This window comes from Antrostomus carolinensis, unplaced genomic scaffold, assembly GCF_000700745.2.
Source record: "Antrostomus carolinensis isolate BGI_N321 unplaced genomic scaffold, ASM70074v2 scaffold16956, whole genome shotgun sequence".
Classification (NCBI taxonomy): domain Eukaryota; kingdom Metazoa; phylum Chordata; class Aves; order Caprimulgiformes; family Caprimulgidae; genus Antrostomus; species Antrostomus carolinensis.
The window spans coordinates 1-23452 of NW_010322801.1; the positions used below are offsets into that span (position 1 = coordinate 1).

The window sequence follows — 23452 nt, forward strand, 5'->3', positions numbered from 1 at the left end:
AAAAAAAAAACAACACAGTGTTGAGACTGTTTGGTATGTTGTTAAAGATAAACTATGAAAGAAAAATGTGAGTACTGAATTTATTACCTGTATTTTGAAGAAAGAACGACAGCACCAATCGCATAAAGTTATAAATCACCAGTAATAAACATGTAAATAATCTTCAGGTTTGCATCGCCAATAGAACACAGACATCTACAAAGAAATATATATATGTATACACATAATATAATAAAACCATTCATTAAGGAACAAGAAACATCATATTTTTGTACTATATAAAACAGCTGTACAGTGTGCACACAGACTTTCCTGATCTTTCTCAAATGCCTGTCAGTCACTTCTCCCCATCATCTTTTGCTTAACATAGTTTCTTTATTGTCCACGGGAGAACTCTAAGTGACCGTCTTGTACTTTTAAACTAACTTCTTATAGTGCAGTTTGTCTCCATACATATATACACACGCATACATATATATACTCACAGATGCACACATACATGCGCATGTGTATATATATATGAAAAGTACAAACATGCACATGTACACGCACACATGACAGATCTAAATAGCTCCTCCATCCTGTGCTCTTGAATGAGTGCTTATAAAAAATCCCTGCACGCTTTGTGAAGGGAAGGAAACTTGCTGATTGTGCAGATTGAAGTCATTAGATGGTTTCATTCCTAACAGTCTGCAAACACACACATCTGAATCACATGGTGGTATCCCATATGCCTGAAGGGAGTCTGTTGCAGGAGGCATCTTCTACCTTCTTCAGCAGCGTTGGCTTTTTACAAGGGGGTGGAGGTGGGGCTGTGATTCTTTGCTCAGTGTTGTGCAAGATTTGCTGCCAGTCTTCTCTCTCTTCACACAGTTTTCTCCTCCAATCTAGAAGCTCTTGCAGAGCCACACTCTCATTCTCTGAAAGTCTAAGCTGATGAATAACCTGTTAGTGAGAAGTAAATAATAATAATGTTAATATTAATAGTAATAATAATAAGGTGGATAAAGTTCATTCTCTTGGCAGTGTAAAACTGCAGTGTCCGTGTTGAATTATCCTTCACACAGGATCCTCTGCCTCTTTTGTCATGGATGTAAACCTGTGGGCAGATTCAGGTCCCATTTTCTTACCTCCTCTGTAAAGAGCTTGGTGACATGTACAATGATGTATAAACAAAATGACTTTCAGCAAAATAACCTTCCCTTGAACTTATGCAAAGTGTTTTGTACTGCCAAGCCCTATGTGAGGAGGGAACCACCTTCTGCTCTCTATCCATTATTTGCAAAGGGCACCGTGGAGCATTGTGAGCTTATCCACACATTCTAGTGGGATGATGAACAGAAATTCTGAGACTGCTACAGTGTGCCCTGGCTTAGCCATGTTAGATGGTGAGTGGTTGTGAGTGCTCCCTTTCTAATATTTACAATTAAAGAAATAGATGCATGTGGGTAAGCACTCAATTGCTATACTTCTGCTGAGGGAAAGCTGCTCTTGTTTGTACTACTGCTGAAAGAAAACAGATCAAATAATCCTGTTAATAATTTGAAGCAACCTTGTCTTCCAAAAGGGTTTAAAACTTTGCACTTAACTCACTGTTCCCACTCCCCCAATTAAAGTGTAATTCTTTACACTGAAAATGAAGAAAATTAATCATTTAGAATTGCCTTATTTCAATCTCATGTCTGAAAGTCACAGAAGTGAGGTTGTATGAAGCAGATGCCAAAATGAAATGAATGGAAAAATCTCCCCTATGTCAGCAAAGGGGACATCAATACAATCCTCTGAAACACACAAAACAATCTGCCTACAGTGATGAGTAGTCCACATTTCTAACAACTTTGTCTTAAAACTGTTGTCATGTACTACTGTTATACTCACAAAAGACTCTTTTACACAGAGCAAATAGCAGCTGCAGGGGTCGCAAGGCTTTGCCCCTAAATGTAAATACCCAAATAACCATAACCAAGAATAACCAAGAAGCTATACCCTGTTTTGCTGCTTAGAATCTGCTACTTACCACAGATAGGTGTTATTCCTAGAACAAGTGGCTGGCCCTTGTCAGAAAATACATTCAGGCCATCCAGAAAATACACTAACAACTTACTTAAAATGTAGTTTCAGTTGGCCTGAAACTATTTATGAATTCATCTTCAAGTAGCCAAACAGTTCTGTACTAGATTCATAATCCACCTAGAAGAAACTGTTCCCTTCTATTTAACTTTTCTGTTCCAATGATTATTTATTTTGCTCAAGTCAGTTTGAAGCCCTCATGACAGCACAAGTCCACGAAGCTATGAAGTCCCTCTTATAATCCTTTAAGACCTACTTAGCACTTATTTAGTACAGCAGCAGGTACTTGTAGCTATTCACTTTGGGGGTATTCTGTAGCAGAAAGGGCCTCTCTTGGTAGTATGAACCAAATCCATCATAACAACTATGGCCCACGGACCTTACCCTGCTACCTTCCTTCATAAGGACTCCACAGGGGCATCTATAATGGGCACCTATGACATGACTAAAATACATATACTTTGCCTCACACAACGGGCTCACGTGAGAAGTATGGCTATTCTTGTCAAGGTTGCATTTATAATCCTTGTCATAATGAGAGGATGCATGTTAGCCCCCATAATAACGAAACTGATGTGCAGTGCCCTTAAAAGCTCATGAGAGACTACGTGTGTGGTTGGTTCCAGTTGCAAGGAGGTGCTGAGTGACATGAATGGCATTTTTGCCACTGATAAGCAATGAAGTTCCTGGGACAGACAACTCTGCTATTGCCTGCGGCTTACGGAATAGCAGGTACCTGGGTACAGAGGCTGACACACGCTTCACACTGCTGTTTCAAATGTGTCCTGTCCAAGTCAGACCTTTCACATGTGCTGTCAGAGAAGGAATGAGCCTGTACATGGGGGTGCCTCAAGGTCTATTGAGAATCTGTCCAATTTTTGATTGGTTGATACTTCAAAGAGAAAATCATTAACCTATGTAATGTCTTAATGAAAGGCATTATAATTGCAAGCATAGTTGTAAATTCTGTGTTTTTAAGAAAAAAGAAGAAAAACGGAAAGTGTTTGAAAGACTTCCTTAAAGTATGTTTTGGTGTCATCCAAATTGAAATAAAAAACTTCTTTACTTTTATGTTTGCACAAAATGCACCAGAACATCTCAGCGACTCAAAGGAAAATGAAATGTTCACAGATATTGTTAGAGGGGTATCACAGACTCCTTGTGTACCAAAACACATTACTTTTTTTTTTTCTTTTTTTCTTTTTTTTCTTTTTTTTTAAGAGCAGGTAGGAAAGATTATTTGACAAATGTAAAGTTTGTAATGGGAAACAATTTATCAAGAAAGACAGGTCAGGTAGTTTTATCCTATAGAACACATGTATAGTTTGGGAGGCACTGCAGCTTACTGTGGCCAATTTCTATAGATTTTGGTGGGTTTAAATTATGGGCATAACTCAATTTAAAAACCAGGTAGACTGGAATCCAGTCTTCCCAATTTAGACACCTTATTTGCATCTAAATTTTAGATATCTCGTAAACCTGACTTAGGCGTGCTTCTCAGAGGGGTGCTGAAACATACAAAAGCAAGGTGTGTTAAACTGTCATTGCAAGAGTTTCATATGAAAGAGATTCAGAGATAAATATTCAAAGATGTGCCTGAACTCTGGTAGATAAGTACGCTTGTAAGAAAACGGGCACTTTGAAACTCTGTGTTATTGGGTGTGCTCAGGTGACAACAGTTTGATAGCATGACTCTAATGAAGTATGGAGAAAGTATTTTGAAAGAGACAGCTCCAATGCTATTGTAAGAAACATAAAAGCACACAGGTGCAGGGTGAAAAACCAGTATACTTTGCCTGGGCAAGACAATTCACAAATGCATCCTATTTATAGCTTATAGGCGCTGAAGAAGCTTTATTATCCCGACCCTGCTTATACAAGCTGTAAATTAATGCTGGGTCAGCAGTTACATTATAGAGTTCATTTTCCAGTGTATAGTGGACAAATGTTGGTCCAATCCACAAATAAGTGTACATCTTTTATTGTACTTTTAAAACAAGGAAGGAAAAATATCTCAAATCTTTATATGTTGTGGGATATGGTAAATAAGCTGGAAAAAGTTTATATTTCAACCTGGATGAAGGACATGCAATGGAAATATAGTGGAAATTAAATGAGGGAAAATGCACAAGAAATGGTGGAGCTTTAAATGAATCAACTAATTCAGTTAGATCTATTTGAACAAGATGCCATCTCTCTCTCTTCCATTCATGAACAGATCCATGACAAGTTAAAGATTTATTATACATATTCATCATAGAAAAGATTTGCTGAATAATTTTACACAATGTAAACCAGCAAACTATGTTTCTTTATTATTATTCTATATCCTGAACAGGTGTCTTGCAAAAGGTGAATGAGGTGTGTAGGAAGTAATTACTTTGAGACTACTGATCTTTTCAATGAACACTGAAGAAATAACTTCAACCATTAAGGGATAGAGATCATACCAACTGTAGACCTGGATTTTCCTGTGTGATGTAAATGGTCAAACAGACATGGGCAACATTTGGGCTAATCCCACAAAAACGTATAGCATTTGAATACCTAGCATTTAGCAGCCATGTGATCTGGTGAAAGCACCATCCCTGGTTTTGATATCCAGAGTCCTAACTGAGCAAACAAGAAAATCTGGAGCATCGAAGACAGTGATGCACAAGAGAAGAGCCATGTGGAGCTACCCAAGGTATTCAGTGGAAACTGCAATGGATTGAATCAGTTAAACAAGATCCATATTTTCCACTGCAAAATATGGCAAGATGAACAAAATAAATGCATAATGAGTAGCCCAAGGAATAGACCCCCAGGATTCTTTCCTCTCACCTCACAGCCCAAACTATCAAACAGCAAAAGCAAGTGCTCTCCTCCTGGCACTACAGACTTAGGTTGGTGACAGAGCACCAATGGCTTGGTTCCATCAGGACATACATGGAGGGACTTTCACCATTATCTAGTAGTTAGAGCATATTGAGAAATCAGAAGATGTGGATTTAACTTTTATCAGGTTAAGGAAGAGACTGAGTTCCCACTTGCTGAGAGGACACGGTGACTACAAGAGGTGGATGCTGAGTGAAAGGAAGAATGACTTTGGTTCCTGTGCTTTGTGCTAAGGTGTGCTGTCCATGTGTGATAAGTATGCTAAAGTAAATCCTTCAGAGTGAATCACCTGTGGTTTGAGCACACAAGAGGTAGTGACTTGGAGAGAGAACACTTTAGCTGTATGCTGGCAACTATGAAAATCTGAGAGCACAGTTTTGCCTACTGAGTTATACACATTTATGTATTGCATAGTCTTTGGAGAGTGAGTCTCTGAATTGCCTTCTGGATTTAGGCTTCTAAATTCTGCTTAAATTTCACTTTACAGCCTGAAGCAGACATACTTGATTTCAACTTTGTCTTAGAATAAAGATGAGTTGCTATAAGCCAATAAATTATTTTAATTATAGTCTTATTTCATAGGGTAGTTAAAAAATTCAGTGAGTTTTTAATTATGCAAAGTTGAAGGTTTCACATTTTTAAATAATTTGTGACAAAAGGTATGCCAGATAAAAAGACTAACAGTACCATTTAAAATTAACTCTGAGTTATTTACAGATTTGGCTCTAGAATCTCAGGAAATTCATTCTACATTAAAAGATCCAATGTTAGAGGCTATTTTGTAACATTCAGAAGTAACAAAGGCTTTATATTCTTTATTTGTGTGTCAAACACAACACAGTTTTAATCATCAACCTATGACTAAAAGACTCATTAAACTGCGTCTGTCAAACAGGGATTTAATTTGCATTAGTAAGTCCTTTTGAGTATTTCACCTCATTTTGCTCTCTCTCTGACCAAATATAGGGTTTATTTTTTTAAAAATATGTGTATTGTACTGTAGTAATTTTACTGGTAATTTGTGATGGCATTGATTTTTCTACTAATATTCACCACAGAATGAAAAGAAATATTTAATTACATTCTTGGATGTTAAAAGATACAAATAATTTACTTTGCATAAATTGTAGCTCTGCATGTTTTATTACAGTTCTGGTTTTAGTTGCTTCTGTAAGTTTTAGTAAAATTACTGAATATAGACATATAAGCAAAACAGAACACAGATTTTTAAATGACAACACAGTTTAAGGGCATGTATAGCATATAAACCTGTACCCCTGAGACATTTGCATGAGGTAGCTAGTCCATATTTTCCCTTCAGAGAAATATTGCCAATTATTTTCTTTAATAGATTTGTCAATGTTAGTGCTTTAAAGTATCTGTCAGTAGATGCTCACAACTAATTATTACAGCATTATTATATTTTTCTTCCATTAGTATTTTAAACTGTTATTAAAGTTGAGTTACCACCATGGAATCCATGGGGAGACTGAGTTTAGAACAGCAATGATTTTACCTTTTTAAAGGTAAAATCCTTTGATCAGGATCTAAAGTGAATTATGCAATAAATGTAAAATGTTGATACAATTTAAATAATAAAATTAAATAATTATAATAAAATTAAAATGAAAACATTATCATAAAATGTTATGATAAATTATCATAATTATCTTAGAAATGGAGCTGCCTTGATAAACCCCATATTTTTAATCTTTTCCAGTTTGCAGGCTGCCTAAAAGTGTGAGCAGAACAAATGTCAGCTTGCAAGAAATGGGTAACTCACAGTTATCTTTATTAGAGTCCTCAGAAACAGTTCACAAACCCCAGTGGGTCTCCTACAGATTATCAGTTTTAAAGACAGAAGTGATCAGGATGCGATCACTTCTCATTTCACAATTAAAGACGCAATTTAAGTCAGTAACTCTGGAAATAATTCTTACTGTATGTGATTATTAAGAAGACCAACACATTTTGATTTGACCGGTCACAGGCATGCATCTCTCTCACAAAAATGTTTCCAAGTCATTCTAATGGCTTCAGCTTTCTCTGTTTTCTCTTTGTATCTGAGAAGCCCCTACACTGACTACTTCCATACATGTATGCCACATCTTTTTTACAAACTACATGACAGACACATTGCAACCTCTCAAAAAATCCTGATCCTTCAGGTTCAAACAGATATGTTTGGTTTTTTCTGTGTGACAAAAAACCATAAATCAGGAAAGGATTGCTTTTCCACCAACTCTTGAATCAAGAAAAAAAAAAAATCTGTCAGCCTACATGTTATTTACCAATACAATACTCATTTAAAGATACAAGGGGAAAGCTCACAGTAAACCAAGGATGTGTTAAGAAGCCTAGGCAAGCATTCAACATAAATCAAATCAATATGTAAATTTGTGTTTGATTGGGAAACCTGCACTGGCCACGTAAGACCCCAGCAGGGAGTAGAGAGCAGCTATGATAAATGAGTTTACATGCTTCTAAATTCCAATTAAAAATCTTCAAATACAAATGTGCCACTGGGATCCAAGCTGATTCATGTGACTGTCTCATGAATGCTGGGACACGCATTTTTTTGCAAATGCAGTCCCACTGGATGTAATAACTTGGTATGCGATATGCAACAACAAAATTATTTTAGTTAATTGTTCTCTTAAACTGCTGCTGATTTTTCTTTGTGTTGAAGCAACCCTACAGTCTCCAAAAATAAAACTCTCCAAATGGATGGCAAATGGGTTTATTGGAAAGGACAAAATGGCAAAGAAAACAGGTTCTCTGCCTGGTGCAAATCCAGAATTGCTCTGGAGGAAGTATGTCAGTTTAGAGTTAAACATTAGACCCATAACGGATATAAATATTGCATTTGCTTAGTTCTGAAGAATAAAATATTTTTTTCTCTCAGTTAAAATTTCTTATTACACCAAAAAGAATAAACTAGCTTTAGAACAGATGTTTCATAGGTGACACACAAAAGGCAGTTATAACTTTACTGATATTGAAAAGTTAGAGGTAATCTTAAATGCATACTTTATATTAAAATAAACCTAAAAAGTGACTACATTTCTAAACAAAATGGGATCACCACAGGGGTCTCCCTTCTGACAAGCATTTTTCAGCTATCTGGATTTTTTGAGGGCCAGATTTTGTTTTTTTCCAAACATCAGTTGTAGGGCGATGCTGGAAGCAGGATATTCTGGTGTTGAAGACCATGCAGGCACAGGCATCTTTGATTGCCCAGTCCAGCCCTCTGCTATCACATGGCATTTGGAAAACTCTCAAGCTTCTTCCTAAAAAAAAAATAAAATAATTCTACTGTTTGCCTTGGTTTGGCTTTCTGAAAGGATTTTCCAGAAAAATTCATGGAAGACAAGTCCACTGAAGATTACTAGCTACAAAATGAACTCTGCCTCTAGAAGGCCCTTCCTCACAGAACACTGGAAACTGAGAGGGAGGGTTGGTTTTGGGTGATTTTTTTTTTTTTTTTTTTTTTTTGCAGGAATACATTTTAGTTGCAAAAGCAGGGCTTTTTCTTCTGTACTTTTGTACCTTTCCCTTAGTGAAGTAGTAACATGACTGGGATCACAATATTATCAATTAATTAGGTTAATCATCCTCCATACAGCTCGGGGTATTTCAACAATCAAACAAAGATATTATATCTTTGCAAAATAAAATCAGTACACAAATCCTGAGTCTAGCTGTAATGTGTAATCTGTCAGAAAGTATTATAACAAGGTAGGCAATGTTCAATAATATATGACAGCACACATCAGCCATGCTGATCACCTGAGCTGGGAATACAGTTGGACAAGCTCATACATTCAAAACAGGGGTGTATTTTATTTAGTTATTTGGATCTTGTGAGTTTCAATTACTTACTTATTATTATTTGTTTTGGCTGAATTTCTTTCAACTCTATATTTCTGATATCAACTACAAAATGACACCTTTCAGAGTGACCAAAACATCAACAAATATTGAAATATACTGGTTTTTTCTCTAAGGTAATATTCCTCTTTCCAGACAAACTCACTACACAATGCTCTTTAAAAACTTCAGAGCACCCTCCTGATTCACTTCTGATACTTGAGAAAAAGATTATGTTCAGTACAGCAACTGTGCCTTTCTCAAGATTTCTGAAAACAAATAATTTATTTTATAGGTCTTCAGAACTGCTGACCTAACAATGATGATATCACTTCGTACATAATCTAACAAAAAATATCTGAAGAACAGAATGATGTTGCTACTTAGTTGATCACTGTTGCTTTGTGTATTAATGGAAATATTACAGATATATTTTACTTGATCAGTTACAGACTTAGGTTTGCCACAATGCTTTCGAAGCAATTCCAAAAACAATCATCAACTCTTATCTGCTAATGTGGTGTATCATCCTTTCTTGCACAAAACCACTACACTTATGGTCAAACAACTTTAGAAGCAAACACCGCTTAATTTATGGTCTGTTAGCAGTCTAAATCTGTACTGATCTACATGTACGTGGCAGTGTGTGACCACAAGAGAATGAAGGGCAGAGGGACCAATTTATTCTCTCTCACACCAGGCACTTATGACTACATCAGACGTGACATTCTCCTCAGGTGTTGTCAGTGGGGTAGGGGACCACCCCTTCATTCAACTCAAATCTGGAGCAGCCTTTTAAGGTGACCTACTGGCCACTGTGGCAGCCCAACTACACTTCAGCCAAATATCTGAGTTTAGGGAGGGGACACAGATGCTTGGGAGGTTTTGTACCCTTCTCCTCAACAGTCACAGCCTTCTAGCAGGGGAAAATGCAATAAGGAAGAAGCAGTGAAAAGACAGAAAAGGGGCCTCAGGTGTGTAGGAAGCTGGCTGTGGCATCTACAGGTTCAAAGAGGAGAATCTGTGCTTTCCTTTTTGGAGGTAATTGCAGTCAGATCTAGGATGTACTTGATGAGGAGAGGGACATCAGCCCTCCAAGAGCCCTTGATACAGGAATACAAGATATTGTAAATTGTACCTACTGGGGAATTTATACTATACATTACCTCACACTGTTTAATCTATAAGGCACATGTTTTTGACTGCAAGTCTTTTAAAAATAAAGCTGCACTCTGTTACAAGGCCTGATTTTTGTCTGTATGTGACATTACAAAGAGAATTCTTTGACATTACTGTCAAAACAATAAACAAAACAGGGGGATATACTGATTCAGATCAATGATAAATATATAATATTCCATGCCGTCTCTTGGATGTTATGTGTTTACAAAGGCTCTAAAGATTTTTTTTTTTCACCAGACTTGATTGCCATGTTTTTCTTCAAAGATGATCAAAGATTACTTCCAGCTAATAGGCAAACATGACAGACATTAATAACAAATGTTAGAGCCCAGTGTTTAGAACTGTGACAATAGGTAGTGGGTAGCAACACATTGCATTCTTGACTATTTTTTTTTTAACTTTTGAATAGTCAACAAAAGAAGTGATTGGCAACAAATATTAAATCAAGTAGGAACAAAGAAAGCCCTTGAAACTATAATGAATATGCAGCTCTTTCTGAGGGAAGAAAGTGCTGAAAGCAATGAGATTTCAGGAAATAAAAGCTATGGCTTCAGCCATAAAAAAACAATAAATACATTCTTCACGAATATGAAAACACATTTCCAATTTTTCATTGTCAGCTGTTGGCTTCTATATTACTGCAATCTGCCAACCTGCACTATGGAGTTTAAACAAAATAGAAGAGATAAGACTGCAGATTTTTTAATATAACAATATGTGAAAAAATAACCATCATTTTTTATCTTACCTCTTTGAGCACGTGACAGATAAAACATTTTTCAGAAGTGGGCAACCAAAATCTTAACATCAGGGTGTATCATATGTCTGATATTACTTAACATACTAGGATGGCAAGCTGCTTGCTTATTTGTGTCGTGTTCCGGGAGCATTTCCATAGGATGCTGAATGCATGTGACATCATCTGATTACAAATAAACCAACATTCAGCCATCATAAAACTAAACTGCACAAAGAGGCTTTGCATCTTTTAATGGGAAATTTTCTATCTTTCTTTTCGGATGGGAGAATCTTCAGGAGACTGTGGCTGTGAACTACCTTGCATAGAAAGCAACCCTATAAATGTAGGTGGATTATTACAATTATTTTTATTTTATGGAATATAAAAATCTTATTGATATGTGTATGAAGATGAATATCATATCTGGAACATCACATAGAATTTCTACTTTTTTACTCCTTACTTCCTCTCTCTTTTAATTCCACCACCCTGTGCTCTGTCCTTGGCTTTTTTCCCTCATTTTTCTTACCTTACTTTTAGTTGTTTTTCTCACTTCTCTGTTGTTGGTTTGTTGTTTTGTTTTGTTTTGTTTTGTTTTGTTTTAATTTCTCTCTGGCTCTTCCTTCTTTCCTCTTTCTAATCACCTATTTCATTGTGTTATTTACCTTCTCTCTCAGGCATTTTACTCTTCCTCCAACCTTACTTCTCTGAATCACCCTTTATTTGGTGCCCGTTTTACTGCCCATTACCACCCCACACACATGCTTATTATCACTCTAGTCTTTAATCTGCCCCTCACTTCCCATCTGTTCATTCTCTTCAGGTTGTCCATCTCATCCCATTACAGACAGACCAAGTTGCTTCTTGCTTCCCACATAAGAAACAAGGAGTTTTTTAGCTGGCCTGCTTTTCTTCGTTCCACTGTATCTTTCTCACACCACATCCCACTTCATAGTGAATGTTAATAACAACTCTAAAATATATTTACCAAACATAAAAAAATACAGTCCTGTATCTGTGAAAACGAAGATGACAGGGCGGTTTAGCTTTTGTGTGAGGTGCCAAAGATACAGTCTTGCTTTTGTTGGCTCTATTTCATCTTGTTGCTGTTGCTGACATTCCAAAGAACTTATATATTTCAACAATCTTTATGCTCTGTCTTTCAAATATACACATACATAGGAGCTATTGAGAACAGAGGAAGCAACAAATACAGTCTGTAGAAAAGAGACCATAGGGCTGGCTATGGAACTGAGAAATGCTTCGTGTAAAAGGAAAGGAGCACAGAGGTAATGTTTTATAAATCTTTTTTATTTTAGAGGATGTTTTGGCTTTTAGACCTTGCTAAGCAATTTCAACATTTGTGGAGTCTCCAGTATGCTTTGGGATCACTTCCTGGAGTGTCATAACAAAATTTCCTATCTAAGCAAGATTATGGCACAAATGACCAGAAGAAGTATCTCTTCCATTCTGGTGGGTTTTTTGCCTCTGGAAGTAAATTATGGGATAAGAATTCAAGACTACAGATCCAAGCATATTTGAAAGTCCTAAACTGTTTAAACAAATCATTGAAGCAATTTGCAACAATAAGTATTTCAGCATTTTTAAATCAGTGATTTTAAATTAAGTTTGGAAAAGGAAGGTTCCTAGTTCTCAGCTGTTCACAGAGTAAGAAGCTACCAAATGCTTTCCCCAGAACCTCAGTTAGATGTGGTACTTGCAGCTGATGTATTTGGGCTTAATTGCTAAGAACAAAGTAGGTCTCCTTGTCAGGGCAGATTTGGATATTGTTTCTCACAGTACCATTTTAATGTAGATTTACAGTTTACGTTTTGAAGATTTCCTCGACTCTAATGTTTTGTTTTACAAGGGAAGCATAAAATACATGGAAGCTGGCATCCTGGGTTGGTAAAAAGAATATGTGTGGCTCTTTGATAACAAATAGTTTCTGAAAGATCTACCACCTGAATCAACTAAAGTGCAGGAAACTTCTGGATAACTGGTTCTGAGAACTTTGACCCCCAAATCCATCACTCAGTTTTAATCTTCATTGAGGATGAAGATGATTATAGTGGCCTTCCAGTACATGAAGGGGTCTACAAGAAATCTGAGGAGGGACTTGCTACAAGGGCAGGTAGTGATAGGATGAGGGGTAATGGCTTTAAACTGGAAGAGGGTAGATTTAGATTAGATATTAGGAAGAAATTCTTTACTATGAGGGCAGTGAGACACTGGAACAGGTTGCCCAGAGAAGTCATAGATGCCCCCTCCTTGGAAGTGTTCAAGACCATGATGGATGGGGCTTTGAGCAACCTGATTTAGTGGAAGGTGTCCCTGCTCATGGCGGGGGGTTGGAAATAAATGATCTTTAAGGCCCCTTCCACCCTTCCAACCCAGACCATTCTATGGTTCTATGATTCTATTCTACAGTGTTATGTCAGATGTTTTCTACGTTTTTATGGGGTACTTACTTGCAACCTAGAGATATAATCACTTAGAAATCAATAGCTGTACACCCACAGGACAATATGAAGGAAAAGGCATTAGTTTATAAAAAACCTATACTTCGTTGTTCCTTTAAAATGCAAGACTCATTTCTTTTGATAGAAGTTCTTTCATTTCCAATGAGTAAAAATCAAACTTTATTTTTAATACTCTTCCCCTTTGTTTTTGTTTTCAGCAGACTTTAAAGATGATAAGTTAAGTTTCTGAGTTCATACCTGCATGATATTTTATACTTGTTAACTGCTTCCAAAAGTGTTTGTTAAAAGACTGATCCTTATGATGCATGTCGACAGATGCTGAACTGAAGAATTTGCTCTCTGAAGTGGGTAGGTTTGCAGTGTGCAAGAAGTTATCAGGTAGTGATGCAGGTAATTATCACCTGATGTGACAACACGATGGTACCATAAGCCACAATGCCTAAATTTTAGTTGGATGTATATGAACCTTGAGATCCTGTCACAGAAATAAAATTAAGTCCTGTCACTTCAGTAAGGAACGAGGAAGGAGATATCAAAAAACCCCATAAATATTAGAAGTCCCTGAAGTCTAATGATCCAGTTTCCTTAAGCTGAAATGACAGAGTGTCTGCCAAGAAATCCAAGGACCCAGTCTATGTTTCTCTCTCTAAAGCAATTAGTCAATCAGTAGCTTCACAGATCTGTGAAACAATCTGTCCTATTTCATACGTCTGTGCAAGAATTACTTTAAAGTGATAAGGTTACTGCAGTGAAGCCTGGCAAAGACTCTTACAATAGGGTTGTACACTGTTAGAGTCACCAGCAGCATGCTAAGAAATGTCAACTGTAATTAAAACCAATCATTTTGAAATATATGCCATGCTTTGGAAATGATGAGGAATGGTTTTTACAATAAGAATTCTCAGTCCTGCAAGCACAGAATTTTTTTTAAGATTTTTTTTTTCTTTTAGTAGGGAGGAAGATTTTTTTTCCATTTTCTTTTGACAACCTTTGGAAGATGTTTATTCATTAAGGCAATTGTATAAAAAAAATCACAGAACCTCAGGTTCCATGTCTAAACGTCACAGTTCTTATTGAGCTTGCATTTAAGGAACATCCCTGCATGTAATTCTGAGTACATGGCATGGAATCTATTTTAAAGATTTGTGAAACACTTTGGCAAAACATCTATTTACTGAAAACTGACATTTCAAAGTACTGAACTGAAACTGTGTTCAGCTTTTGGCAAGCTGTTTTGGAAAAATCAAAAATAGAAGTTTGTAAATGGTTAAAGACTTGCTTCTAAAATAAAGTATTTAAAAGCTGCAGACTAATTTCACATAAGAACACAGTTTCCATTTGCAAAGATAAGGAGAAGATAATGGCTCCCTTATTCCTGGTTCATTTAACTCTCCAGGTATTACACTCATGTAGTAATTTAAACATGATCCTCCTTGATCCCAGGCAAGCATTTTAGCAATAAGGGCATAAGGTGCTCCAGGACAATATTTCCTCTGTAGATATTCAAAACCAGCCTGGATGCAATCCTGGGCAACCTGCTCTAGGTGAACCTGCTTTGGCAGGGGGGTTGGACTAGATGATCTCCAGAGGTCTCTTCTAACCCCTACAATTCTGTGATTCTGTGACAAAAGTGTCTCACTGTGTGAGGTTTATAACTGGAGCAGTGTCTGGACTGCATTTTCCAATCAGTGGAGAGGGCTCTTTGGCTTCTCTCATGCCTAATAAGTATTTGGTTGATCATTAAAAAATGTAACAGAGACAATTGAAAAGATTGCCTTCAGTTGACTTTATAATCCCATATCCTCATCCAATATGATCTGAAGATAGTAGACCTGTAAGTATTTTTTCACAACATGGTCAAAGTATATTTTGAGAGTCTGAGAGGTATGGTGATGGCAAAGATTTTTTATTGTGTGTAAGACGGGTATGTGCGTGTGTGTGCCAGAGCAGCTCTGGCCAGCCTCACTTATGTATCTGAAGAGATCAGCGTAGTGCTGAGTGCCGTCTTGGAACAATTTTTCAACCCAGAATAGGTGCTGTAGTTATACCTGTGCTTCAGACGGCGGGTCAGAAAAACAAAATTGAAGACTTTTGTACTTGTTTGATCACATACTTACTCAGTTAAAACTCATTGTTTTTCAAAGTTATATTAAGATCAAATATGATGTTGAAGGTTCAATCCCACTCCTGTTGTAATCAATGGCCAAACATGAATTCACTTGGTTAGAGCCAGTATTTTCTTGTAATGAAATGTCAGCTGTCAGACAAGAAGTAGCTTTTTAATGTGATAAAGCATTTCCCTTACCTTCTGGTAAATTAGTCTGGAAACTGTACCATTGGTTAATGAGAGGTTTCTGTTGAGAGAATTCCTCTTAACTCCAACATATATTATCTTTGAACAATATCTGGCTTTACTGTAAAATTCTTACAGTAAAAAAATTACTTGGGGCTACCCTTCTAGAAATGTGGACTGAAGACAAAGACTAAAAGAGAATACACTAATACCATTTAAGCAAAATAAAATACAATTGCTTGAATGCCTTCATGCATGAACTGGCTACTTAGAAAGTAAAGTGTTTCACTATATGTTTCACATATAAAATGCTGAAGAAAAGAATGAAGAAAATATATTATGACAAATTTTATTCCTTTTTTAATGCACATTAAACTTAATTCTGTGTTGTTCTTTTAAAGTGACATTAACCAAACAGAAATTTTAAAAGAACCAAAATGCAAGCTTCACACTACCTCAGTACCTATTATTTTTGTTTAATTCTCAGTACCTATTGTTTTTTTAATTGATATATATTTTATTTTAATTTTTACTTATTGATATTTGTATAAAACCAATGAAGACTCCTTTTAAAGTCTTCACTGCTTTTATATACAAAAGGGTGACATAATTATGCATTTATTCCTGAGGTTCATTATCATGCAACTCTTTCTGGTATGAATGAATATCTTGAGAGAGATAACATCTTGGTCCTTTCAGAGTGAAGAGATACATTTCCTGCCTGAAAACAGCATCCTCACAGCCAGCAACAATTTTTCATAAACTTTGAACTCTAAGAATGCTTCAGGATGATTATCCTCCCAGCAAAAAAAAACTTAAGAGAAAATTCATTATTTTCCTTAGCTCAATACAAACCTATAAAAAAGTCTGCATTTTTTCAATATCAATGCACAAATTTGAATCAAGACAGCTTTCAACATGCAGTTACTATGTGTTTTTTTTTTTCTTTTATTGATCCTAGTAGACTGTCAATTAAATAGTTACCTGACTGGTGTGGCTCTCCCTGTGTCTTTGAATCGATAAGCCTGCTGTAGTGCTGGCTGAATGTCTTGAATATTCATTTTCCTCTGGCAAACCTAAAGCAGGACAATAATAATATATAATCTGCCATTTATGCATTGGCTGATTTTAGTATGAGATTCAAAAGACCTTGACATGTTTTACTAAAAACAACAACAACAAAAAAATCACACTTTTGCCTGGATACTTACTATTTCCATGCTTACTGCAACTGGAACAATTATTGTTTACCAAGTGTGAATAGCATCATAGGTATGCATGCTTGTTTATAGAAGGAGTAATTGTACTGAAAGAGCCTACAAATAACACATTACCTATACACTGGCTAGGGATTCCTCCTGCAATGCGGAAATCCCTGGATCCTCTTCCCCTGGCTCCTTTTCAGAGCAGAAGCAATGCAAAGGGAATGGCAAACAGACCTGCGGTCTGCTCTCAAATTCATGTCTCTAGGTCACATGCGAAGGCAGTAGCAGGTCCAGGGCTGCTTCACCTCCTCAATACAGAGGTTTTTTTGTAATACTTGAACTTATTGTGCACTCTCCATGTGGGAATTAGCTGCCCAAAATTGAGCTGTGTGAAAAACAGTCAATCAGTATAAAAGAGCCAGGTAGTTTCCCTCTGCAGTCAAGAGAAACAAACACTTGTGCACAGTGACCCTAGAGCCAGGCTTACTGCCAGCGCTTCCCTGTCACTTCTGCCAAAGTGGGAAGACCATTCACATAACAATACAGAGGATGTGAAAGGCGGGAAGAGGGGAAGCAAAGGCAGAAGTAGAAACACAGTGAGTCCATGATAGGCATTATTAAGCCCCTCACAAACTATAATCACAGACACTACAGTAGGTTTGGTATCCAGCAATTTTGGTATTGCTTTGTATAGCATATATTCTAAATTTTCATGCTACTATGGCATCCATAAACAGCATATCACTGTTCCTTCTTTAGTCAGCTGAATAGAGTTAGCCACCATGAGAAGATTCATCCTGGTAAGAGATATTCAAGTTGAACTGTTCTCAGTAGATCACCTGAGGTTTACTAACTAGAAATGGATAACATCTGCCTTTTGTGTGGCTAAAACTAGGTAAGATGATTCTGGTCCTAGATATGTAACTCTTAGATAAGAAAAAATAAGGTGAACCTCACTCTTTGCATGTTATACACAACATATGCAGAATCATAATGGAAAAAATTCAAACTTCAAATGCAATGGATCATAAACTACTTATGAGATTATGTACTGCACTAGACATAGTTCTGTTTCATGTTTATGTTCAGTTTCTCGTTCAGTCACGAAACTGGCACAGAAACACACTACAAAACATGCTTCTCTGCCAACCTGCTATTCTCAGTATTAAAAATGGGTTTTAATTATATTTTTTTTTATTTTGATAAGTAAGCATTAAATCTTACATGGTTACGGTATATGATTTAAATAATGAAAATGTAAATTGCATGAATAATCCCATAAAATAACCTGATTTCGTGAGAGAACTAGAACAATAATTTTAAAAAGAAGGAATGATCCTTATTCCTTTTTGGCCTCTCTACCCTGCTTTTTGTTACCCCTTATAATGATGCATCTCCACAGCTTTGTATCTAGGGACAGCTGGGGTTTTTTTATTCTTCTGAATGAAGCCTGTGTAAAGTATTCATAAATATGGATCTTTTTCTACAGCTTCAAATCATCTGGACTTCTTCTGGACACACACAGGCAGTGAAAAAGGTGGAACCCCTGCTTGCAGCTCAGGAGCCAGGTCAAATCTTGTAAGAATCCAGCATTTCAGTGCTTTGCTGCCTGGTGCAGAGAGGGAGTTTGACCCTGTTCTCTCAGTGATTTGAACGACGCGTTGTTGGGAGGAGGAGCTGTTTCTTTTTGAAGCTGCTCTGTGATGTATTAGGTATGTGCTGGAGCAAGGTCTGATATTCAAGGTCTCCACTATGCTAGGCTTGCAAAATATGTGTAACTTACCACTATTTTTCTTACATATATTAAATTCTCCCTCAGCAAAATCATATTTTTTTGTGGTCAAACGAAATGCTTGAAATATTTTTTTTTAATTAATTCAAAATTTCCCTCCAAAACTCCAAGTTTTCTCAACACAAAACAAATTCCTTTTTTTTTCAAATAATTTCCTGAACTTATAATTTATTCACATGGATTAATTTTGGATCATTTCAAAATAATAAAACATTATCCACATTTTAAGGCAAAATTCCTTTTTAAACTAGGTGTTATTCATTTAATTCAAATAAAATATATAATGCAAAATATTTGCATGATTCTAGACCACCATGAATGAACAAAAATACTTTGCTAGGCCAGCAGTATGCTTTTGAAAAAGATAATGCTTTTCCACTATATTCCTACACTTCAGCATCTACCATCCATGACAGCCTTGAGCTAAGAATAAGGTTATCAATTATTTTCTATTTATTTCTATGAAAAGCACTTTGATAAGAGGTCTTATCAAATGAGTAAAGTTTCCATGCACAGCAACAGCACGTCATCACAGACATGGCAAGCAGAGGCTTGGTGGAGTTTGGAAAGATAAATGGAGTAGCTGATTACATTCTGAAAGTTTTCCTTTATGTACACCTAAGTAAATATTAGGATACCACAGCTGTGCACTGAATAAGACCTTGCTTAATTCAGCACAAGGTTGGAAGCATCAGTTTAGCAGGGGCAGGGGCAGAACTGCAAGAACATAAGTTAATCAGAAGTTCAGGCTGGAGCACAAATTACACCATCTGGACTGTGTTTTCTTGCAGTTATTCTGAAGTTTCCCAAAGTAAGTGTAATTTGGCATTTTTTTGCAAAATTATTCTTGCTAACTTTATTACTGCAATTATATGCGGTAGTGAAAATGATAGCAGGCAATATGATTTGATCAATAATCTCTAACTGGAGAAGTTAAATGAAAGAAATACATTAATTTATTATTATTTTTTTTCCACATAATCAAGAATAAGGCCTTGTCACAAGTAATATGTGTATTCAAACTAGAAGCAGGCTTATCCCCTGTAATGCATTTTCTGTATTGCCTTGAAGGAAGATCCCACACTCAATCCCTGACCTTCTTCCTATACTTTCTGTTTCCCATTTCTGCCCTGTTCTCAGATACTGCTCTTAGGATCCTTCAGATAAATATTGAATTAGGATCCTTGCATCTCAAATATTGAGATCTAGATCACTGAACATCTAGAGATTGTTCTGTGATTCCAGAGAACCTCCAGTCTCATAGGCTCTGCTATACCCTGAGCTGGAGACCCTGTACCTCCTGGCTTCCAACATCAATTTTTGCAAAACAACAGCAAGACTTCAGAGTCTCTGGGTCTTTGCAACTGTGGCCACACATCATCCCCCAAACCTTCTACCTTCCTCCATGATTCTGCATTCATACACAGGCTGGATCTACTGATCAGCTCCACTTGATAACATGGGCTGCTATAGTGTGAAAGAAAAGACATCACCAGGAAAGGCAAGATGTATGACTCTGTGCTTAACAGCATATAAACCATGTGATGGTGACATGTCACCATTCTGTTAGGTTATCTGCTGTGACACCTTTCCCATTCTGTAACTTTCAGGGCGGGTGCAAACTTGTTGCCTGATGTGCTTATATCTGGTGGTAAGTTTCAAGACTATAAGGCAGACTGTAGCCCACAGGTGACCTGCTTAGACAGAACGGCTACTTTCTCGACAGCTAAAGTTAGACAAAACTAATCCCTGTACCTGAATAATACATAGAGCTCTTGGTGAAAGTCAGGTTCTTGACGTTTACTCTTCTGCTGATCAGCATAAGCTATATAGTGAGTTCATTCACACAGACCTCCATACACAAGCAGTAGACCTCAGTTATAACTGAAGAAAAGAGGAACAGAGAGGCTTCCTTCTTGGGACAGCAGTGTGCCAAGGGAGGTGGATGAACAGCAGAGTGCAAAGTGGGTGCCTGTGTGACCACTGGGCATAATGCAGCACAATGCTACTCGGGCCCAACTGGGCTGTCTCATCTATACAATATCTCTCTAATTTTCACTTGGGTTACACTGGGTAAGTACCTCTACAACACACTCCACTGGGGCTAAAGAACTGTCAGATATCTGGGGAATTCCTCCCTTTCACTAACCAAAAGTTAGGTCACCTCAATCACTTACTATAGTTGTAATATTTAAATTTTTCACTTAATGAACAAACACCCTTCTATATCCTGTCAGTTACTAGCTGGAAATAACAACACATTTCAGTAAACTGTAACCTACAGTGTTTGAGTATTTCCTACCAGAGGATCTGCTGGTTTGCATGATTTAGGATCACAGCTTTCAGCATTGTAACGTAAAAGGTTATTATAGGCTTTCTGATTAGTCTTTGTGTTTGGACAAGAAACAGAAAAAGAAGCTCTTTCTTACAGACTGAAAACTTTGGTGGGCATAGAAGGTTTGCAGCAGAAAAGTCACAGTTTGACAGCACAGAGCCGTAGAAAGCTGTTACTCCTAATATTAAAGATAAACTAAAAAAGAAGGAGATTACATTGTATAAAATGAAAAAGCAACTTTACTAAAATTCTGAACTAACAGCAATGCCAGAAATTAAACTCAGCTTCTGAAAGAAACACAGCATTAATCTGTTTGGAAGCTGAGCCAGACAGCTTTTTAGCTGCTTAGCAATGGTTTTCTAAAGAATTCATCAGGTTATACGTAAGACTAACATCTTGGTCAAAATTATTATTCTTCTGACTATAGTGACTTTAAGTTTCAAGATGCTTCAGAAGAGTGGTGCTGACACTCCATTCATGACAGCAAAAGAAAGAAATTTTTAAGAAATTGCTTCTGTATTAACTCATATGAGTAATATATGAACCTAGATTTTGCTTCTGGCAGTGGAAAGTAGATTATATAGTTGCACTGTATAACAGTGGGAAGCAGATTACTCTATATTCAAGAGCTTTGTAATTTCAGTATCAACTATTTAATAATGCTTTTCAGGTTTATATTTTCCTCAGAGCTAGAGGAGTTTGGTATACAGTAACAAAGAAATGAAAAAGCATTTTACATGGAAACATCTTGTGCCACATTCTCAAATATCACTATTGCCTAGATATATCCAACAAGATGCAGACTTCAAAATCATGAAGATATTAAGGTCGAATACTAGAAGTATTTTTTTCCTAAGCAAACTGGCAAACTGGTTTTTGAATTAATGTAATCAAAGTACACCAAAGATTTCCATATTGTCAAATCTTTCAATTATTATTAAAGGTAGCTGGAAAACTTGCATTCTGTGTCACAAAAGTCATTATCTGATTTTGCTCTGCATCAGGGTAAAAATAAAAGCTGGCATCATTTCTGCAACTGTCTGACAGGCAAAACGTAGATTTGAACCTTGAAATACCACAAATAATGCTAATTCCTTACCCAGTGGGATACTGCCAGACCTAAAGGGAGTTTTTTTCTACTCATAGAACAGAGTGAATATAAAAAATATTCCTTATCAAAGCTTCATCAAAATTGGGAATCTTCCATGGAAAGTTTGGATTTGATGAATCAGTGGTTTTCAGTGGTAAAAGTATCTTACTGGAAAATTCCATTGCACAGCATTACATCTTTATGATTTAACTTTCCATTTACAAATAGTTTGAAAAGAATTAGTTTATGCATAGTAGATACTGTATATTATCAATATGAACAGACCTGGTTACAACTGGTTGCAAACATACTGATAAAAACTTCACACAAACAATTACAAACACCCAGCTCACCTCTTAGTTGGCCTTTTATTCAAGCAATGGCTATTTATTTCAGTAACTGAGATCGTTTACTAATTTAACTGTAATAATCACAAATTATAAACTTAAAGCATCATTTCAACTCTAAGCTGAAAGAAAAACAGCTGTTGTATTAAAGTCCCAGTTAAGGGGTTTGGGGATAAAATGGTTGCTCTTATAAAAAGCTGATCTCCCACAAGTCCCATTAGTACATCAGAATATATGGTTAAAATCCTACACGGAATGGAATCAAAGATTTGGTCTACCCACAGTTTTTGTGGTTTTTGACAGTCTGACTGTTATACACAGAAAATATGCTCCCCTCCTCCCCAAATTATTATATTGGTACAAATGGGGACACAGTTGTAATGGACAAAGATGCCTTTTTGTTCTGTCACAGTGTGTTCCTGGTCTCATACAGGAACGAATGAACCTTTACACTTGTGTTACTTCTCAGACTGGATGAGATTTTTTATTTTATTATCAGAGAGAGCAGGAAGAATTATTTTGGCCAAGCACTGCAGAATTGGGATAATATGTTTTCTTGAAAAGAAAGGAGTTATTTGATTTTGGAATGTTTCATGTTGATAATAAAACTTGATTTTTCATTTCAAAATATTGCATATTAAGCACCTCTAACCTTTTTTTTTAAAAAAAAAAAAAAAAAAAAGATAGCTTATTGGGAAAACAAAATGAAATATTTCACTTGACCTGATATTTTTCCCTTTAATTTTTCCAGCATAGCTCTCAAACTACCAACTGTAGTATGTGTAGATCTACCCTTAACATTAAAGACTATACAAGTGTCCTGCTTACAGAAACCATATTTAGATTTAAGTTTTCAGCATTAAGACAATTGTACCCAGTACCATGCAAATATTTAGACATCTGCTTCTCCACATTTTGTCAAAATAAAAACTTTCCGTTTGTCTTGTGTCTACTCATACTTGTGTATTGTGTGATTTTATGTAATACAGGTGTTATATCCTTGGGACTTATGCTCTCAGGACCCTGAAAGATTTCATTCTTTCTGTCATTGTTCTTGCACCATTTTGATCATCTCATTGCAATAATAAACAATTTCTCATTCACTAGCAAGACACCTGTAGCACAGGGAGATCCTGATTTTCCATTTTCTGTCCCATTTGTATTGATTA

At 36.4% G+C, this 23452-nt stretch overlaps 1 protein-coding gene across 1 annotated transcript in view; it reads right to left on the bottom strand.

Moving 5' to 3' along the window:
* Positions 1–81: 81 nt before the first annotated feature.
* The window catches only part of MYO16 (myosin XVI), a gene marked incomplete at its 5' end in the record, with an annotated part of 149227 nt that continues 125856 nt past the window's right edge, over positions 82–23452 (bottom strand). The window contains 2 exon segments of the mRNA XM_010170386.2: positions 82–945; positions 16499–16590. Of these exon segments, the coding sequence (XP_010168688.1) occupies positions 712–945; positions 16499–16590 (326 nt within the window).